Source organism: Lynx rufus, unplaced genomic scaffold, assembly GCF_022079265.1.
Source record: "Lynx rufus isolate CCGP_SWC_20201006 ecotype Redwood Valley unplaced genomic scaffold, mLynRuf1.p SCAF_3, whole genome shotgun sequence".
NCBI classification, from domain to species: domain Eukaryota; kingdom Metazoa; phylum Chordata; class Mammalia; order Carnivora; family Felidae; genus Lynx; species Lynx rufus.
In genome coordinates this window covers 54,473,595-54,492,436 of record NW_025814845.1, presented here as the reverse complement: position 1 = coordinate 54,492,436, position 18,842 = coordinate 54,473,595, and the positions used below count along the sequence as shown (strand labels likewise).

Here is an 18,842-nt window from a genome sequence, read left to right as displayed (position 1 = left end):
TGTTTATTTATGTACATATATATTTACATATATATACAACTGACCCCTGAATCCTCTTCATTGGTGGGAAAGTGCCATACACTTACATCTTTTCCAAAAGAAGCACTTTTACAGGCTTTATTAGACAACAGCCACACACTTGTATTTTACTCTGTATACAATCATGGAAGACAATTTAACAAGTTGGGGGCAATATGAATTAGAGCAGTGTGATTACGAAAATTAGATCTCGTGCCCAGAGCTTAAAGGCAACAAGAATGAGTCCAAAGAGAAATAGACAGCAGGCCTTGGGAAACTTCACTTGACCATTCTAGCTTGCCTTTTCCAACACAAGATGCAAGTGTGATTAGGAAGGCAAAGGATAGCTGTTGGTAAAAATGAATTAAGCAAATAAAAAACATTTAAGCCAGTTAGAATTTTTTGGAATGATAATAATCACGGAAAATTATTGGTGAAATTGTATCAATCAGAAAGACAAAGTACATACAGAAAGTGATTCCGTATAAAGCACCCCAATGCCAGGTACAGCAGCAACGTAATTTCTGACAATTATTGCAACGCTTCTTTGGTAAATGGCATGTTCTATTATTCTCATTTTACAGAGCAAGAAACCCAAAATCCAAACTGCAATTTGCTTCCTTCACTTATGCAATGATTCAGCAATAGATCAGGCAAAAGTTTTAAAACTTTTATTCCCAAACTGATGCTGAGCCACCACGTTTCAACAACTTTAGCAAGTATTTTAATTTTTAAAAATGAGATAACAAAAAAATACGTCAAACATGTCGCCAAATATCAAACAATATGTCTCATAAATATGACCAGATAAAAAGCTTCTAAAACAAAAATCTATAGACAAAATTGCTGCAAGAACATTATTTCGGAATTTCTGGATCCTTGCAGAACACAACCCAAGCACCAACTTCAATTTTTTATGGTTTACTGTGAAAAAAGAATGTAGACACCTAGGACAGAAAGTGTCCTCACGAGGCCTTTAGCCCAAACTGTACTAACCGGGAAATTCTCTATAATTGGAAAGTTCTGGGAAGGAATGTCTCATTCCAGTTTCAAAACCCATAGAACTACCATCGGATTCCCTTGAAGCTAAAGAACTCTATATGCAAATATTTAACTTCACTGATGTGGCAGGAGGTGTCAAATAGCTCCTGAGCTAAGTGTTGCCTGCTTTAGGGACCCTGGCGGGCTTTCAGCTGAGGCCATGATGGGAAAGAAGCAGGGCACTGAGAAAGGTCTGTGTGAGCACAACCTGCTCTGGGAAACCCACGCTGTTATTCAAGGATCAACCCTTACACACCTCACCACATTTCTTTAAAGCTCTCTGGTGGGTGGATACAGGTTTCTTTTAAGAAGGCTTTTCCTTCAGCAATAGTCGCCCAAGTGTTTCCTCTGTACACACAGTTTCTGAGCAATAAGAGCGAACAGCGGAGAAGAGGTCAGCAAAATGCAACCGGACACTTACACCCAGTGCTCAGAATAGCCCTAGCTCCAACCTGGCCCCTCCCTTCCCATCCGATAGGTTTTCATTCACTCCTTCTTGGCAATTACGTTTTCAACCATTGTAATTATTAACGAATGTCCACCCAGCCCCACTTTTTCCTTAGGATACTACCTCCTCCAATACACATAAATACGTCATCATGATATCCTCTAGGGAAAATAGGGTTAAGTCATTATGATTTCATGTCAGTAAAATGTTGAGATCCTGACCTCCAAAAAGACAATCGTCACCATTTCATCAGTGTAGCCTCGCTCTTCGAAAACCAGAGTGGAAGGAAAGAGAGTAATGCGGACATGTTTCAGGGTCCTCTTTTACTTATGAGTGTGGACATATAAACAATATAAATATGTCAGTGATCTCTGCAAAATCAAATAGCAGTAACAGCAAGGACGGGATCTTTAGAGGCTGTATTGTCTCATTTGATTAAGAGTACTAAGGGAACCAAATTTCTGACTACAAATTTAAACAAAGACGTTACAGGAGTATATAAAGTAATTCTACCTACGCTTTACGTAGTTTGTATTATATATTCACTTATTCAATTCCTTCTTGTAACAAATATTTAGGAAACATCTACTCTGTCCCAGACCCTGCTCTGCTTTTTTGCTTTTATTTCCCTAAAAATAATCCTCCCTTAAATTCCACGAATCTTTAACAATTCTCTCCTTTAATGTCCATCAGTAGACATGGGAATTTATAAAATTCTTCTTCCATTTGGACAGATGGGAGCACACTTCCTTCTGGACTTGGTTTTGAACAGAAGAGGAAAACCACCACAATATATCATAACAGCTTTGAGAGCACTGATCACAACTTCAGAAATGGAGACACATTTCAGCCAATATTGTCTTGCTGTATTTTATGCTTCCTGAGTTGCTGGTTAGACCATGTTAAGAAAAGGCCCCTCCTCATAAAGTCAGAGTTGCCAACGCCTGCTGGGAAGTTACCTAGCCCTGCAGAGCCAAGGCCTTATCTCAAAGGATAAGGTGGAGTTTGCTCTTTTCCCCTATTGCAAAATATGAGAATATTAAGTAATCTGTTTATATCATACAGATCCAAAATCTTGGCTGCCTTTTTTAAGGATAAAACATCCATAGGATTTCCTTCTGTTTGGAAAAAGCTACCTGGGACTCTTCAGATCTCAACCCTGGTTCACAGAATAAAATCCGGCAATTTCCCCTATGTGTGTTCGAAATGAAAACTTAGCGTGTTTGTCCCTCATGGCCAGCGTTTCTGGATCATTCTGGTGATGTCGATTACCAATTTGTCATCTACAGACCAATTCTGTGGAAGTGCCGAGGCTGGAGCTGGAGTCTTTTGGTACAGAAACAAGTATGAGTATCTGATACTATGACATTTTTAAATGAGTATATCCACAGTAACCCTTCTGTGCCAAAAAATGTTAACTTTACAAAACTATACATGCATACATATACACTGATACGAGGTAACCAATGAAAGAACAGATATAAAAGCTTCTCTTTATTTTAAAGATTAAAGTGGTACTTGGTTGCCTTTTTAAAGAGTATCTCTTTAAATCATTAACACAAATGCACACGAAGGAAATTATGTGAAAATGCGGTTTAGGTCTTTAAATATATCCCACATAAATTCATTATTTAAACAGAGGATGACTCCTTTTCTGACTCACTCTATTCTCAGTGAGCTTTGCAGTTGATGGTTTTCTACTGAGTTTTTAGACCGTGGATGAAGCATTATGCCACCCCCAGAGAGTAAAGTTGAACCAGGTGAACTGAGGGTGTGGTTGGAAGGCTCAGTCTGTCGCCCCTTCGCAGAACGACAGCGGTAAAAGAACTGCTGAGCTGAATCCAATGATCACAAATTAAGAGACCCTAAGAAGACTTTTAAAAGCACGAACACCTCAAAGTAACGAGAGCTACTGGACCTCAGTCACCCTCATAATCGCTTATTGGGAGCATATCTGATTGGTGCAAATTACTTCAAACAACAAAATTTTATTTTAAGTTTCCTTTTGCTAAGTGTGCTGCATTATACTTCAACCATGTTTACCCTAGAAGAGAAATACCTATGTGGATAAAAGGAAACACTTAATAATATAAATGAAAGGTAGGCCCGCTCCTTGCACTTGCGCTTTCTGATGCTTAAAACTGGAGCCCTTACTCCTTCCGTAATTGCACCAGAAACTCAACCACTTCAGAACAAAGAGAAAAGTCTGCTTTCCTTCAAATACACCCTTCTCTTTGCAGTTAAAGCTATGAGATGGACTCGTGTCCTTGAGGAAAACAGTCCCTTTCAAACTATGAATCCTCATTAGAGGTCTTGACAGTTTTCATTCCCAACCACTGAGACCATGAATAAGCCATAAAACCCATCCATTTCAACATCTTTATACTTCACCTGGAGTGACTATAAAATCTAAGTGATTCCACTCCCACAAGATGAAGCCAGGTGAGGAAAATGAGAGGGTCAGCTAAGAAGGCACTGAATTAGAAATAAATAGTCCTTAAATGCAGTTTCAAGATTGTACTGTAGAAGAGCCTGCCCTGGTGGATATTCTCCACCAGATAACGACACCATAAGCAACCATCCTTAGAGAGTCTCAAAATTCAGGAACAGGCATCTCGTGAAACATGCCTCAAAAGAAGCGTAATCAGCTCAGGCTCCAATCAACATGAAAGATAATCATTAAAACACAAGTCGTATCAGAATACAAAAATACACAATAGCCATGAGGCAAGTTCAATCATCACAAGGCCAAACCATTTTACAGATGTGTCTACCATGCTTTGTTGTCTTTCTGCTTCTTCTCAGAGAAACTTGCCTACAGATCTGTTCATGACGTTTGTGCTTGAAAATCGAGCATAATACCTTGGGAAATAAACTTCTTAGTGAACACCTTAAGAAACCCATGTACAATATCCTATTGCAGTAGAGTGCTGTCAATCCTACAGACCTTATAAACCCAAGAAGTGATTTACATCTCCTGTGAACTTAGCGAGAACATTATTCTCAAGGAAAACACACACACACGCAGTACATCTCATTCCCAAGCCTTCTCGCTGATTTTTCAACTTTAATTGTCCCGAAAGTATACATTCATTCAATCCTACCATATTTCTTACATTCATATGCTGTAACTTTAAGATTCTTATCTCCTCATTAATACTGGGACAGTGACAGAGTCACCACAACGGAGACTTAACACAGGGGCACAAGAATCTTAAGACAAAAGTTTTACTATTTTGCTCTCACTAACTTGACATTTTCCCACAGTCATGTTGTAAAAGTGCAAGGAACCCATAAAACAATATGAAAGAAAATACTGTAGTTTCCTTTTTCCTAAGTAACTTGGGCATCAAATTCTTATTAGTCAGAGTCAGGAACATAAATGAGGAAAGGAGGGAAATGGGGGGTGAGGAGACTACACAGTCAGAAGAAACTTAGTAAGCAAACGTGAGAAACATCGTAAAGACCACACTATTCCAACTATTCCAGGAGGCACGAGAGCATCGCGTGCCCAGGACCTGGTCTTCAGTCTGGTTGAAGAATCACTCCAGAACACACAGTATTCTTTTTTCCAACCCCCCCACCCCCACCCCACTGGTCCAAGTTTTGGGTAGGCATTAAATGTTTACCAAATGGTACCAATCAGACTACAGTTTCCAAAACACATATGAATTGTCTCTCAGGTGATTCTAAAGGGCAGAATTTATGACATAGTTCACTTGCAAGTTTCATTTAACTTTAGGAATACTGTCTACAACTCTGATTATTTTTTTTAAATCTCTTTGTAAATATTTATAGTACCTTGTATATCTGTGATGCCCTCACATTATTACTTGAAAAAATATTAATTAAGCCCTATCTTTTCACTATCAAATAAACAGTATTATTCCCACATTATTGATAAGTCAAAAGACAAGAAAAGAGAGGCACACTAAAAGCATAATAGCACTAACTAAAATTTAACTCTTATTTTTTTTTTAACAGACACTGGGAAACATTAACAAAAGAGGTCCTGGAGGTTTTTTAAGTAAAAAACTGTTTGTCCATCATTTCCTAACTGAAACTCATCCATGATTACCCCTCTGTCTATCCTCAGTTTACACCCATTTTTGCTGCAACAATGATATCATTCTCCTTCTATAACATCTGTTTCTCTACCCTGCAAGCTTTAGGAAAGAATATTAGAAGATGCTGCCAAATACATTTAGATAAATCTAGCAGCTTCTTTGAATTAGTCATTGCAAGGTGGTAACTATCTGGCGAAACATATATTTTAGACAGAAAGGCACAGCTACCATAGGCACCTGCTTCAAAAGTAAGACACCCCCCTTTTTTTAACCATGCAGGAACACACTGATTCAGATTCTAATGGTCCAATGAAGTTCTTAAAATTACTTTCTGTGTTGAGGCAAAATGTGCAGACTAATAAAACTCCATAGAAAAGCTTTCATTTTTAACTTCAAGAATATAAGATCTATGAAATGTATGGATGCTATTATCTACAAAGACACGAGTGTATGAACATATACCTCCCCAGCCCCATGAAGCTCACCTTCTACTTCTTCTTCATCACACACATGTTTAAGGAAGGAGGCTCCTCTGTCCAGGACAGCTTCATCCTCCATCCTATAGTAATAAAAAAGAAAAAAAGAATGCTCAGACTTCTCCTGGAGTGAGCCACTTGAAGTAGCCCAGCTTCTGGGCAGGTTAACCTGCAAGCTGCTGTTCATGTTAACAGGGCAGAGTCACTCTTCCTTTGGTGTCTGCTACTCCTTCACGCAGCTCCTCTTAGCTGGTGCTTGAGAATATGCCGGTCCCACATAGCTTCAGTTCTAACCTTGAGAGGGCACCCACATGGACAGGTGAGAGAAAATCATCTCAATCCCATAGGCTGGATGTTAGGGGTTCTCCCTTTGGGATTTGCAAAAAGGAAAAAAAAAAAAAAAGATGAAAGCAAAAAAAAAAAAAAAAATACCAAGAGAGGAAGTTTGGTTTGTCTGGAGTGCTCGTGATGATCGTTTGTGGAAATCCAGCTTCAGTGCTTAGCTCTTTAAACACCCACTGCATAAAAATGTATACCCTCACACACACACACACATGCACACCCACCCACACACAGAAAACGACAGGGAGTTAGGCTAGTGCACAGTGGGAGCCTAGCTTCCAGCCAGCCTCTTAATACCAGCACAGCCCAGTATTCTCTGTTGAGTGGCAAGCTTTGAGTCACATGTTGGCCTTACGGAAATCTGACATCTGAGGATTATCCAGCAACCCGGCTTCAGCAACAGTCACATATATATGCCACCCATTCATTCATTTTCCACATTCTTATCACACATCTCTACGTATATCTATCCTGTTAACTCTTCCCTGAAGGGCACAAAGTTCTTCGGTTTATAGCCACATTATGCTGTCCTCCTATCTCCTTACATAATAGGATCTGCTCTGCAATTTCATATGCTAAATAAGACCTCAGAATCCATCCAAGTAATGACAGCGTTTATACGGCCTCCTGATGCCAAACATGTTTCTTAGTTTATAGAATGAGTTAAGGTTTATTTCCATACTCTGTGACTTCTTTTCATTGCATTAACTTTGACATGCAGAATTCCATGAACTCTATTTATAGACAAAGCAGAAAAAAATCCCGAATTGCTCAAATGCTGCTTGTGTCGCACCGGTCTAGAAACAAAGAACTTTCTCTGGAGACAGCTGCTCTATGTCATACCGTACATAAGCTCTGCCAGAGAACCAAATGTTCACTCTGTATTCTATTCATCCAATTATATGCTCAGGCACTGAATATTGTAAGTCTGTTTTCCATATTGTCCGTATAACTTATTCTTGTGCTTCAGATATTTGTTATAATCTATGTGGATATGCACTGAATTCACATTTTCCTCTTTTCTATTTTAGGAGCATATCCATCTTGCAAAGCAACCATCTGAGCATAAAAAGTCAGAAATTTGGTGTCAGGTAGACTCGGATTTAAAAAATCTGGCACTTCCACTTAATATATGTATCACCTGGAGCAAAGTATTTAACTCTTTGAGCCTCAGTTTTTCCACTTATGAAACTGGGGTAACAATATCAACCTCGTAGAATTGCTTTGAGATTCAAATTAGGTAACATACGTGAAAACACTCAGTTTTGTGCCTTGTGCCTACTACATGTTTAATGAAGGTAAGTTTCCTTCCTTTCTTCTTTCCTTCTTTCTTTTTACCCTGACCTTTACTGGTGAACAGTGCCATTAAGAAACTTATTACCTTTGGGGCACCTGGGTGGCTCAGTCGGTTAAGCATCTGACTTCCGCTCAGGTCATGCTCTCGCAGTTCCTCAGTTCGAGCCCCACCTTGGGCTCTGCTGACAGCTCGGAGCCTGGAGCCTGCTTCGGATTCTGTGTCTCCCTCTCTCTTTCTGCCCCTCCCCTGCTTGCACTCTGTCTCTTTCTCTCTCCCTCAAAAATAAACATTAAAAAAAATTTTTTTTAAAGAAACTCATTGCCTTTGGACATCTGCAGAATATCTTCTTCCAGGGATATGGGTTTTGTATGCAATAGTTTATCCTGATATATGTCTTTTTCCTTCTCTATACTCAAACTAAAAATATGAAACTAATTGCAAATAGGACATAGATCAGCCATCAGGATTATAGTAGAAAAGAAAATGCCCTGAAGACTTGAGAAGTCAAATCATTTACCAGCCTCCCTGAGCTTCAGATTTCCATGAAGATTAAATGATACAACATATTTACCAATTCATCCAGGCACTCCTCAGAGGGAGGGGGAATGTATTCATTAATATGACAGATAAAATTCCTAATAAAATAATAATAAAGAGATGAACAAGGTAATCTTAGATAGCATTAAGTGCTTTGCACAAAATATAATGAGGCAGGGGGTTACTTGGCATAAGGTGGTTCAGAAGACGCTTCCAAGGAGGTGACATTTGAGGAGAGACAAAAATGATAGGGAGGAACCAGGTATTTAAAGATGTGAGGGCAGAGTGTTCCAAGCAAAGGGAACAGCAAACGCAAAGGCCCTAAGGTAGGAACAAGTATAGCAAGTTCCAGGATGAGAAATGAGGTCAGTGAGGTTGGACAGAGAGAAGGTCAACAGTAGTTGACAATACCGGAGGAAACAGGCCCATGCAGGCCATGGGAAGTAGTCGAAATTTTAGGTGTTGTGGAAGCCACTGAAGAATTTTGTTTTGTTTTGTCTTATGAGGTAAAGCTAACATATAACATTAGTTTCACATGTACAACATGATTCAATTTTTGTGCATATTGTGAAATGATCACCACAGTAAGTTTAGTTAACATCTGTCACCACACCACCATACAAGATTTTTTTCTTGTATGGAGAACTTTTGAGATCTACACTCTTAGCAACTTTCAAATATGCAGTACAGTATTACTGACTATAGTTAAGAGTTTTAAGACAGAAAATGACCCGAGCCATTTTACCTTTTTCAAGAATCACTCTGGCTGCTATGTGAAAAGTGGATAATCAGGAGACCAAAGAATCCAGGAAACTATCTTAGGAACCCAGGGAAGGCTGTGGGAGAAACAGGTTGTGGGGAAGGAATCAACAGTTTTTCCTGGCCACTTTACGGTGGGGATGCTTATTTCATATGAAAAAAGGAGCCGTCAGGGACACAGCTAAATGTCCAAGTCTGGAGCTCACGAGCCTAGGGCTGGAGGATCAATGAACAAAGCTGGTAACCTGCACCTATTACTGGATGAGCTCATGCAGGAAGAAAATATAGAAATCGAGGTACAGACTGAAGACCAAGTGCTGGACCATGTCAACATTTATAAGCCGAGCAGAGGAACAGTCAGAGGTAAAAGAAAAACCAGAAAAGATTGATGTCAAGGAGGTACTGCTACTAAGAGGCTGAGAAAGATGCAGACAGAGAAGTAAAAACTTGACTTGGCAACATGGAGGTCATTGCTGACAATGACCACAGCACCTGAAACATACCACAGTGCTAGACACACAGAGGGCATTCAATCAAATCCTTTTCTCTTTCCTCCCTTATCCCCTCAGTCATTTGGCAAATATTTACTGAGTACCTACTAGGTGCCAGGCATACTGCTAGACACTGGAGACACAGTGATGAGCAAGACAGATAGGGCTCCGCTACAATCCCATCTGCCTTCTCGAGGATTTCCCCTAGCAATCTGGGACAGTCAGTCCAAAGGGCAAGAGGTCATTAGCAACACACTTGTAGACATAGAGAAGGATAGCAGCTTAATGGGGAAACTTTTTTTGAAGACCTCAGAAGCACAGCAAAATCCTGGAGGGCTATACTACTGCAGACATGTGAATAGTCCTGTCTCCCCTTTGGAAAACAAAAAGCAGTTTAGCCCACATTTCTTCTCAGCACTAACCCTTTCCTGTCTTAGCGGTCTGTCTACAGGATCCAACAATTTCCTGTAGAACATCGCTTCTGCACCCCACCACAATCAAGCTGATCCTAAAGTCCTTTAGTGACATTTTATGCATTTCCTAAATAAAATGTTTGGCCTCTGTACCTAAGCCCTTCCTAAAATGGCATGCAACAAGCAACTGAGGCAGAAGTAAAGGAAGAAAATCAGTAGCTACTGAAGGAGACCAAGGAAAGTTTAATGCCCAGAGCCCTCTTCCTAGGTGGAGGAGGAACCATCGAGCCTAACTGAAGCACTGTCCCGTGCACCATCTGAGTTAGCGAAAATAATGATGGGTGCATTCCTTGGCTCTTTGATACATATTTCACATTCCCTCCAAGACTATACATAGCAAGTAATCAGAAACCTAGTTCCTTCCGAGGGACAATGAGGAGCGTCTGGAAGCAGCCTCTTCCCTGTAGGAAGCGGGAAAAAAAAAGAGCGCCACAGACTGAAAACATAAAACCTGCGTGTCACAGTGGCCTTTCTCCAAAGCAGCCCTCTCCTCTTCACAAGCAAGTGCCTCCGCACCAAGTTACAGGGGACTTAACAACTTTCTTCCATCTTCACACTGACAAACGTCAATTATTTGGGTTTGTGTTCCCCTCCTAAAAGCCTCTCCACAGTTGCTTGCTATTATTAGTAAGACAGAGATATCTTTTAACATGACCATCTGACCCAACCAGTTTTCCCTTCTATCAGGAGGAAGAAATTAACTCATCCAATCCCTAAGCAGGCCCCCAAATCCATTTGTAAAGTGTTCCTTTCACACGAGCTGCCTCTGCTGCAAACAAAGAAAGAAGGGAAGGAGCATGCTTCTAAAACAGCTCCCCGAGCTGCTCACATCGCCAGCATGAGGCAAAGTTCAGAATAGATTTGGAAGCTTCTCACCAGCATCACGGGGATAAGGGTCATACCAGTCAGTATAAAATCCACATGGGGCCCGTGCTGCCTTCCTTCCACAGGGCCTCTGACAGAAGAAGTCAGGCCCCTTCCTCCAAAGTCCACACCCAACGTGGGGTTTCTCTTATTCTCTGTTATTCTGGGACACTAACATGATTTAACTGTAACACATGTCAAATCTGCTGCCAAATGGACCGGCTTTCACCAGCCGGTCCTCATCACTGAGCAGGCTTGTAAGGGTGACTTAAGCCCGGCACGAGAAACATTTGTGCAAAACTGTCAACCATTGGGCCTCGGGCACCCATCTACATTCCACCCCTCCGAGTTCCCACCCCCGGAGCCCTCGCCAACTGCCAACGTGCTCACCAGCTAGTCCACACAGCGCGAGCAGCTGCCACTCAGCCAGTCAGCAAGTGGCGGGCTGCCAGCACTCAGGCTTCAGGACGCAAGCCTGCCCGTCACAGTGCTGCTAAAGGTTGAAGGTCTTCGGGCGCGCTGGCCTCTAGATTCGCCTCATTTGCCCTCCCACCGCCCTGCTCCCACCCCTCCCGCTATGCCTCCCACGGCAGCATTTCACTGTCTCTATAGTAACAGCATCTGGTTTCGGGGTTAGAACTTCACACGGAGCGATTCTCCTCTTAACCTCCGGCTTTTGCCGAGGGATGCACTAGCCAAAAGGCCACTGCTTGAGGCGGGGCTACCTGTCCCCTGGTCATGTGGTGAGCTGCAGGGTCCCAGCAGCAGCAGCAGCAGCAGCAGCAGCAGCAGCAGCAGCAGCGCTCAGAGCCGGACGAGAGGAAAACAGATCCTCCAACCCTGGCACGCTGGCCCGTGCATGAAGGATCCACTCTGGGGCTTGCAGCCCCAGATCCAAAGCCCCTGGCCCTCTCTTCTCAACGCCCTCCACACTGGGCCTTTCTGACAACTCCCAAAAAGACACCAGGGGATGGTGTCCTATGGAAGAGAATAGCTCCAGGTTTTACATGTCCATACCTGAGTCTGACAGTGCTGATTCTTTCTGTTCATACAGCTCAAAGTGCATTAGTTAACCTCGTATTTTAACCCACCCCACTTTATCCTCACTAGCTTGATCTGTTTACAACATGCAATGAACCCCATAATCTCTCACTTTACTGCAGCCTTCCTGCACATAGCAAATGTTTAAACAGTTCTTTACCCACGTGCCCTCACACACACCAAAGTGATGCATGCAGAGGGGCAGACAAATACTAGAATGTAAGGAGTTTTATTATCATTGGCCATGGCTGCCATGAAAATTATATCTTCGGCATGCATGAGGGCCTTTACTTAGGGACTAAGAGGTGTCAGTCTCAAATCTCAGAACTCAAAAGCAGGTTGTCCCTGCAACTTTGCCAGTTGTGATCTTAAAACAGAGGGGAGGCAAAAATCAGCATTTTCACAGGTCTTTTTCAGGAGCCACACAGAAAGCTACAATCAGTACTGACATCTAAAATTATACACTCACACACATATCTCTGAATTCTATTCCCTATTCAAGTCGTCTCTAAGAACTGGGGAACGATTTTCATTACAAATCATTTACAAACATGATGTTTTCTTTCAAATTTTTTAAACTGCGCAGCGTTTTATTGGTGCCTTTGTTGTTTTGGAAAATCTGCTTTCCACACTTTCAACATACAATTAGAGAACAATATCAAGTCTCCAAACCTTAGGCGACAGACAGGGGTGATCGAGCTCTGTGGCTGCAAAGAACACTGCCATCTTTTGGCGACACGTGTTCACTACAGGGAAGCGGAGGGCAAGGGCAGAGGAAATGCTCCAAGTGTTCCCTTCGAAACTTCAGCAGGTCTCACAAGGGCCTTTCACTCCCCAGGGAGGAAGAGACAAGAACACAGCTGTTGACTTAACTGTAGAAACTGCTAGAGCTCTGGACACGCATGTTGGGGGAAAGAGACATCAGCGTGGCATACCTGACAGGCATGACTAATGGCAAGAGAAGAATCCCCAAGACCAGCTGGCAGCAAAGCAAAGCAAATCCCGTCCGTGGAGTTCAGGAGTGCCCTAATCAGTCTGGAAATTTACACAGGCCCAGGGCCAGGGAGAAATGGGTGACGGCCCCATACGAAATCAGACTGCAGACTGGATAAAAGGTGAAAGTGTAATCCGGAGCAGGATCATGCAAACACAATTCTGGATTTATGAACTGCATTAAAAGTTCATTTGTACTCTTGGGCACTTATCCCAGAGAAATGAAAACTTGTGTTCACACAAAAACCTGTACACTATTGTTCACAGCAGCTTTGTCTGTAATAGCCAAAAGCTAGAATTAGCCCAGATGTCTTTCAACAGGTGAATGTTTGAACAAAGTATGGTACATCCATACCATGGAATAATGCTTAGCAGTAAAAGGAACAAACTATTCATACACAAAACAATTTGAATGAATCTCCAAGAGATTATGCTGAGTGAAAAAAGCGAATCCCAAAATGGTTACATATCGTGTGATTCCACTTGCATAACATTTTTTGAGATGACAAAATTCTAGATATGAAGGAAGGACAGATTGGGGTAGCCAGCGGATAGATATTGGGGGGATGCGGTGGGGGGTGTTTGTGGTTATAAAAGGGCAACATGAAGGATCCTGTGGAATTGACTCTAGTTAGTCTTACCTGTGGTGGTGGTAGGTAGCTACCTACACGGTGATCAAATTATACACAACTTAATATACACATACAAACGCACAGAAAAATGCGGGCAAGTAAAACTGAGGAAATCTGAAGAAGTTCAGTGGATCATATCAGGGCCAATATCTTAGTTGGTGACATTGTACTGAAGTTTTATAAAATGTTAACATCGGGGAAAGTGGCAAAGTGTACAAACAATCTCTGCATTATTTCTCAAACATGCACGTGCATCTATAAATCGCTCAATAAAAATTTCAAAAAGTTCTGCTTTTTTAAAAACATTTTCCTCAGGAACATTATTTTACATGAGGGTCACGATACTGAAGGTGGCCCATCTACATGTACGCGGAGTCAGGCAAAACAGCACAGATCCCAGATGCACTCTGTGGTAACCGTGTAACCTTGGCAAAGTCAGCTAACCTGTCACTTCAGTGTCATTTTAAATGAGCTTAAAAACACTTCCTAAGACATACAAGGGATTAATAAGTTCCTGGAGTAAATAAACTCAATTAATTTTAGCTGAATCTGAATCGAAGGTCCCCGGGGCCCAGAGAATGTCAGAGAATTAACAGTCCTACATGGACCCGAAGGCCTTAATTCTGTCTCCAGGAGCAAACACATGGGAACGCCAAGCAGGGAGACCGGCGCTAACCTGTCACCCATCACCAAAAGGCTCAAACTCCTCTCTCCCATCTTCTCCCTGCTGGGACAAGGTCTCCTCTACTCGGTCCTCAGACTGATGACTGGGCTCTTTTGAAAGGCTGCAACAGACTCAGCAACATAAAAAGAACTGGTAGCAAAGTAGACATAGGAACTATGGGGTGACGAAAGGTGTGGAAGTTGAGGGGCAGTGGGGCGGGGGGCGTGTTGACAGACGAAGGGAGAGATAACTGGATAGGGCATTGAATGCTAAACAGGGAACGACTTGCATGACCCCCTCAGATGCCTCCCCTGATTTAGCCCACACCCGCGGCCATACCCTCTTTAATTGTTTTAGCGAGCCTTTCCAGGCGCTTCCACAACCACTGCACGCTGCCTCTGAGCAGAATTCCACTTGAAGAACAGAGAGGTCTGATTCCTCTCGGTGCAGATATTCAGCACCTTGCCCTTTGAAAGTTCTCTCGGAGTTTTTACTGTTGGGGGCAGGAAAAGTAGGCTCGCTTCTCACTTCTTTTAACTTTCAACTGCCCTTCTTCATGTGTGCTGCTGTGAAAATCAGAAAGGCCCTAAGAGAGGGTTCAGGCAAGATGAAAAGGCTGGGGAGGCTCCATGTGAGAAACCAGAAGGACAGCAGTGGGCAGGTCTATCCTCTCCCCCTTCCTCCTCTCCACTGCCAAGTCTTCAGCCAAAAGCAAGAGCCCAATCAGCAGCAGAAAAAGAGAAGGCAGCGGTAAACCTATTGGTTTAGGTAAACCAATAAAGAAACTCATAGTAGCTACTTGTAGAGGAAATTGGGATCTGGAATGTCAATACAAACCTTGAGCTCCGGAAATTTTAGCCAAACTTCACATGTTATACATAATTATTTATAGCAATTAGTACAAGAATAGCACCGATAACTAATACCCACAGTTAATTCATACATTTCATTTCAGTCTATGATTCTGCAGACATTTATTGTGGACTTTACCATGGCTTCAAGTCAGATGCAGGTTGGCAGGTGGACAGGGAATCAGGAGAAGGAGTTTGCTCCACGACACAGTGCTGGGAGGCAGCTGGATGGTGCTGGTCAGGTACAGCTCCTGACCTACCCACGTCTGAAACCCAGAGCGGACTCTGGAGAAAGGTGCCTTCCTTTCCGTCCTCTACCCCATGCGGTGGCCATACTGCTCACATCTCCCATCCTGAACCACCACAGCTGCTGGCAGGGATGAGGTTCCTAGCATTTGACTGAGTTCTCACTAGCTGCCAGGCACTGTGCTAAACATCATGTGTGCATTTTCTCTTTCTCAATGCTGTCAAATTTTGTCGGACTGATTCAGTAACAGGACTGAGGATTCCGGCCAAAGGATTTCAACACCTAGAACAATGTAGGAACTGAGATTAGGGGGCTCTCATCATCCATTAATTTGGAGGGGAAAAAAAATTCCCACTTTTAAACACTTACCACATGCCAGGCATTGTACTAAGCACTGTACAATGTTGTTTTTTTTTATTCAATCCTTATGACAATTCCATGAGGTAAGTACTTTTCACATACCCATTTTAGACTTAATGTACTTTGACGTTAAGTAACTTACTGCAAATCACACAGTACAATGTGATGTGAGAAGACCAGCAGGCCATCTAAAGCAGTCCACAATTTTAAGCACTCCACTATATTCCTGCATAACTAAATAATCCATGTCTATTAGACACTACCTTCAAGAATTTTTTCATATCACTTAACTGAAATATGCTTACAGACGACATCACTTACAACTCACCTCTTTCTTTCTCTTGCTTTGCCTACTGGTCAAAGGTTGAAGCATCTCCTAACAGGCCTCTCTAATAAATATCTTTATTCTTATTTAGCAAACACTTAGTTTGAGCTTACTGTGTGCCAGCCACTGCTATAACTGCTTGACAAATGCTATTAGTTCAATCAATTCTCACAATTGGTACAATCCAATGACATAGGTACCATTTTTATCCTCATTATCTCTGAAGCACAGAGACACTAAGTAACTTGCCCAAAGTCACACAGCTAATAACTGTTGAAGTCAGAATTTGAACCCAAAGCAGTCTAGCTCCACAAGTCTGTGTTCTTAGCCACTGCATATCATGCTGCCTCTCTTTGGCTGTTTTGATTAATCTGTTCCAAACTCTTTAGGAACTTGGGATCACAAATATTAAACAGACTTTTGGTGAAAGAGCAGACTCATCAAATACCTACAGAGTACACAGACCCTTGACATTCATGAGACATTGCCTCCCCTAACCTTATTTTGCAAGTGTCCAAATTCACAAATATCCCAATGCACAATTTCTGATATATCTTGTGGTCAAGTATAACTCTATGAGTTTCAGAATTCTCAAGGGACAGAAAGCAACCAGGGTGACCTGAGGCGCAAGGAGGTAAGCCATCCACTAGGCTCAGCCTGGGCTCACCACAGGCACAGAAGTTCACCACATGCATCGCTACAAATTATGAATGACTACACAGTGTAACCATTCAGGGCTACCAGCAAATAGCTGAAGTCACAACTGTTAGGTTCACACACGCCAAGGATCTACCATATCAAAAGCAAGAGTACATCACTCACCATATGAGTGATGCTACTAAGCAGAAAACAACTTTTATCTCATAAAATTTATGAGCAGTGTTCACTATTGCATGAACAACAAAGACACTTCTCTACTCTTTGTTCCCTTACTAAAACATCTCTTTCCTTAAGGCTGTTCAAAGTGTGGCCTTCATTTTCTGCAAGGAATCCCTCATTGTGTGAATGTCATCAAATTTTCCAGAGTTTAACTCGTTTATTCATTCATTTCAACAGTCTCTTGAGCATCTATAACAATGCATTATCCTAGGCACTAAGGATGAACCCATGGTGGGAAATGGACAGTTAACAAAATTTAAAAGTAAACTGTATAAAATAGAAGGTGAGTCTCCTATGAGAAAATGTAAGTCAGAAAGAGAGTTAGGGCATACTGGTGGGACAAGGACGGGGTGAGGGTGGGATGTGGAGGGGGCAGTTTTTAATAGGTAGTTAGAAATATCTCACTGAGTGATGGTTGAGCAAAGATCTGATGGAGGTGAGGAAGTGAGTACATGAGGGAACGGCAAATGAAAAGGCCTTGAGGCAGGAAGGAGCTGGCAGATTCTTGGAACGTCAAGGAGACAAGTGACTAAAGGAGAGTGAACGTGGAGAATAGGACATAAGGTCAGAGATGTACAGGTAATGAAAGGGCACGCTGCGTGGCCTGGGAGGCTGTTCTAAAGCCTTGACATTTACTCTGAGCAACTAGAAACCACTGAACAGTTCTGAGCAGAAGTGATTATTTCCTCAAGCTTACAGTCTTCTTTACTTTTTAAATCTTTGTCATTATGTAAACATTTCCAGTAAGGTCTTTCCTGGAACCTAGTCCTACTCAGAAGGTCTTCCAGGGGCCATAGCTAGTGTAGCACAGAAGTTACAGGCGGTCTACTGGCTCAGTGTCCCACAACAGCCAGGCCAGAACCTGATTCAGTCCTGTGTCTGTAGATCAAAGAGTGGACCAACACACCATAAGCCCAGTGTCTAGTGTGACTTGAGCCTTACAAAGGTGCTGAGCAACGTGTCAGTGCTCAGAAGTAAAGCCACTCTGCATTCCATATCCATATAATCTTTGTTAACTTCTGCCAACTAGCCTTGAAGTTCATGACTCAAGTAGTTGCCACCTGAATCCTTGCCTACATAAATTTATCCTGGGGATGGCAACACTGGTGTTAGAAGATGCCAAAGCAGATGATTGATACGTAGGTATCAGGTAGCATGGAATGGACTTATTGATGGCTTTTTAACAGCTATGATTCAAATCTATGCTTTAAATAATAAAGGAATACATCTAAACCTGTTTCTAACAATAACTTTTCTAAGTTAATTTTATAAGAATGGGAAGGACACAGGAAGACTGCCAATTCCATACTCAGACCTACTCCACTTTGGGGGGAAATGCCCTCGACTTGCCATCTCTGGCCTAAGGACAGAATAAATGCTTATTTGACCCTAGTGGCTTCCTTTGTTGTCAAGGAGCCAGCCCACCCCGCAGAAGTATGGGACTCTTCAACCTGAAAACACCCTCTTTGACCTGGTAGGTATAAAGAGACCAACAGGCATAACTATCAAATGCAGTATGTGTCTTCAAACAAATCAACTGTTTTAAAAACTTTTTGGAGACAATCAAGCAAACTTGAACATTGAGCATTAGATGACACCAAGGAATTACTGTTAATTTTATCAGGTATGATAATGACACTGAGGTTATTTTTTTAATGTCTTTATTTCTTAGAAATAAACACTGAAGTATTAATTGGTGAAATGATACGATCTGGGATTTGTTTTAAAATACTCCAGCAAAAAAACAAGGGGATGGGGAGGAATGTGAAACAAGACTGCCAATGTGTTGGTGATTGTTGAAGCTAGGTAATGGGTACATAGGGGTTCACTGTACTATTTTCTTCTCTTTTTTTGTTCATGTTTGAAATCTGCCAAAATAAAATGCTTCTTAAAAAACTTTAAAACTAGGGGCACCTGAGTGGCTTTGTCAGTTAAGCATCTGACTCCTGATATTGGCTCAGGTTGTGATCTTGCAGTCATGAGATTGAGCCCTGCATCAAGCCCCGAGCCCCGTGTCAGGCTCTGCACTGGTGGAGA

General features: G+C 42.0%; 1 protein-coding gene across 1 annotated transcript in view; it reads right to left on the bottom strand.

Moving 5' to 3' along the window:
- Positions 1-7,814, bottom strand: part of SLC4A4 (solute carrier family 4 member 4) — a 299,466-nt gene extending 291,652 nt beyond the window's left edge. Inside the window, exons 1-2 of the mRNA XM_047091144.1 lie at positions 7,774-7,814; positions 6,060-6,133 (exon numbers count right to left, since the gene is read on the bottom strand). Coding sequence (XP_046947100.1) covers positions 6,060-6,132 — 73 coding nt within the window. The 5' untranslated portion in view covers position 6,133; positions 7,774-7,814. The remainder of the gene's footprint in view (positions 1-6,059; positions 6,134-7,773) is intronic.
- Positions 7,815-18,842: the final 11,028 nt, after the last annotated feature.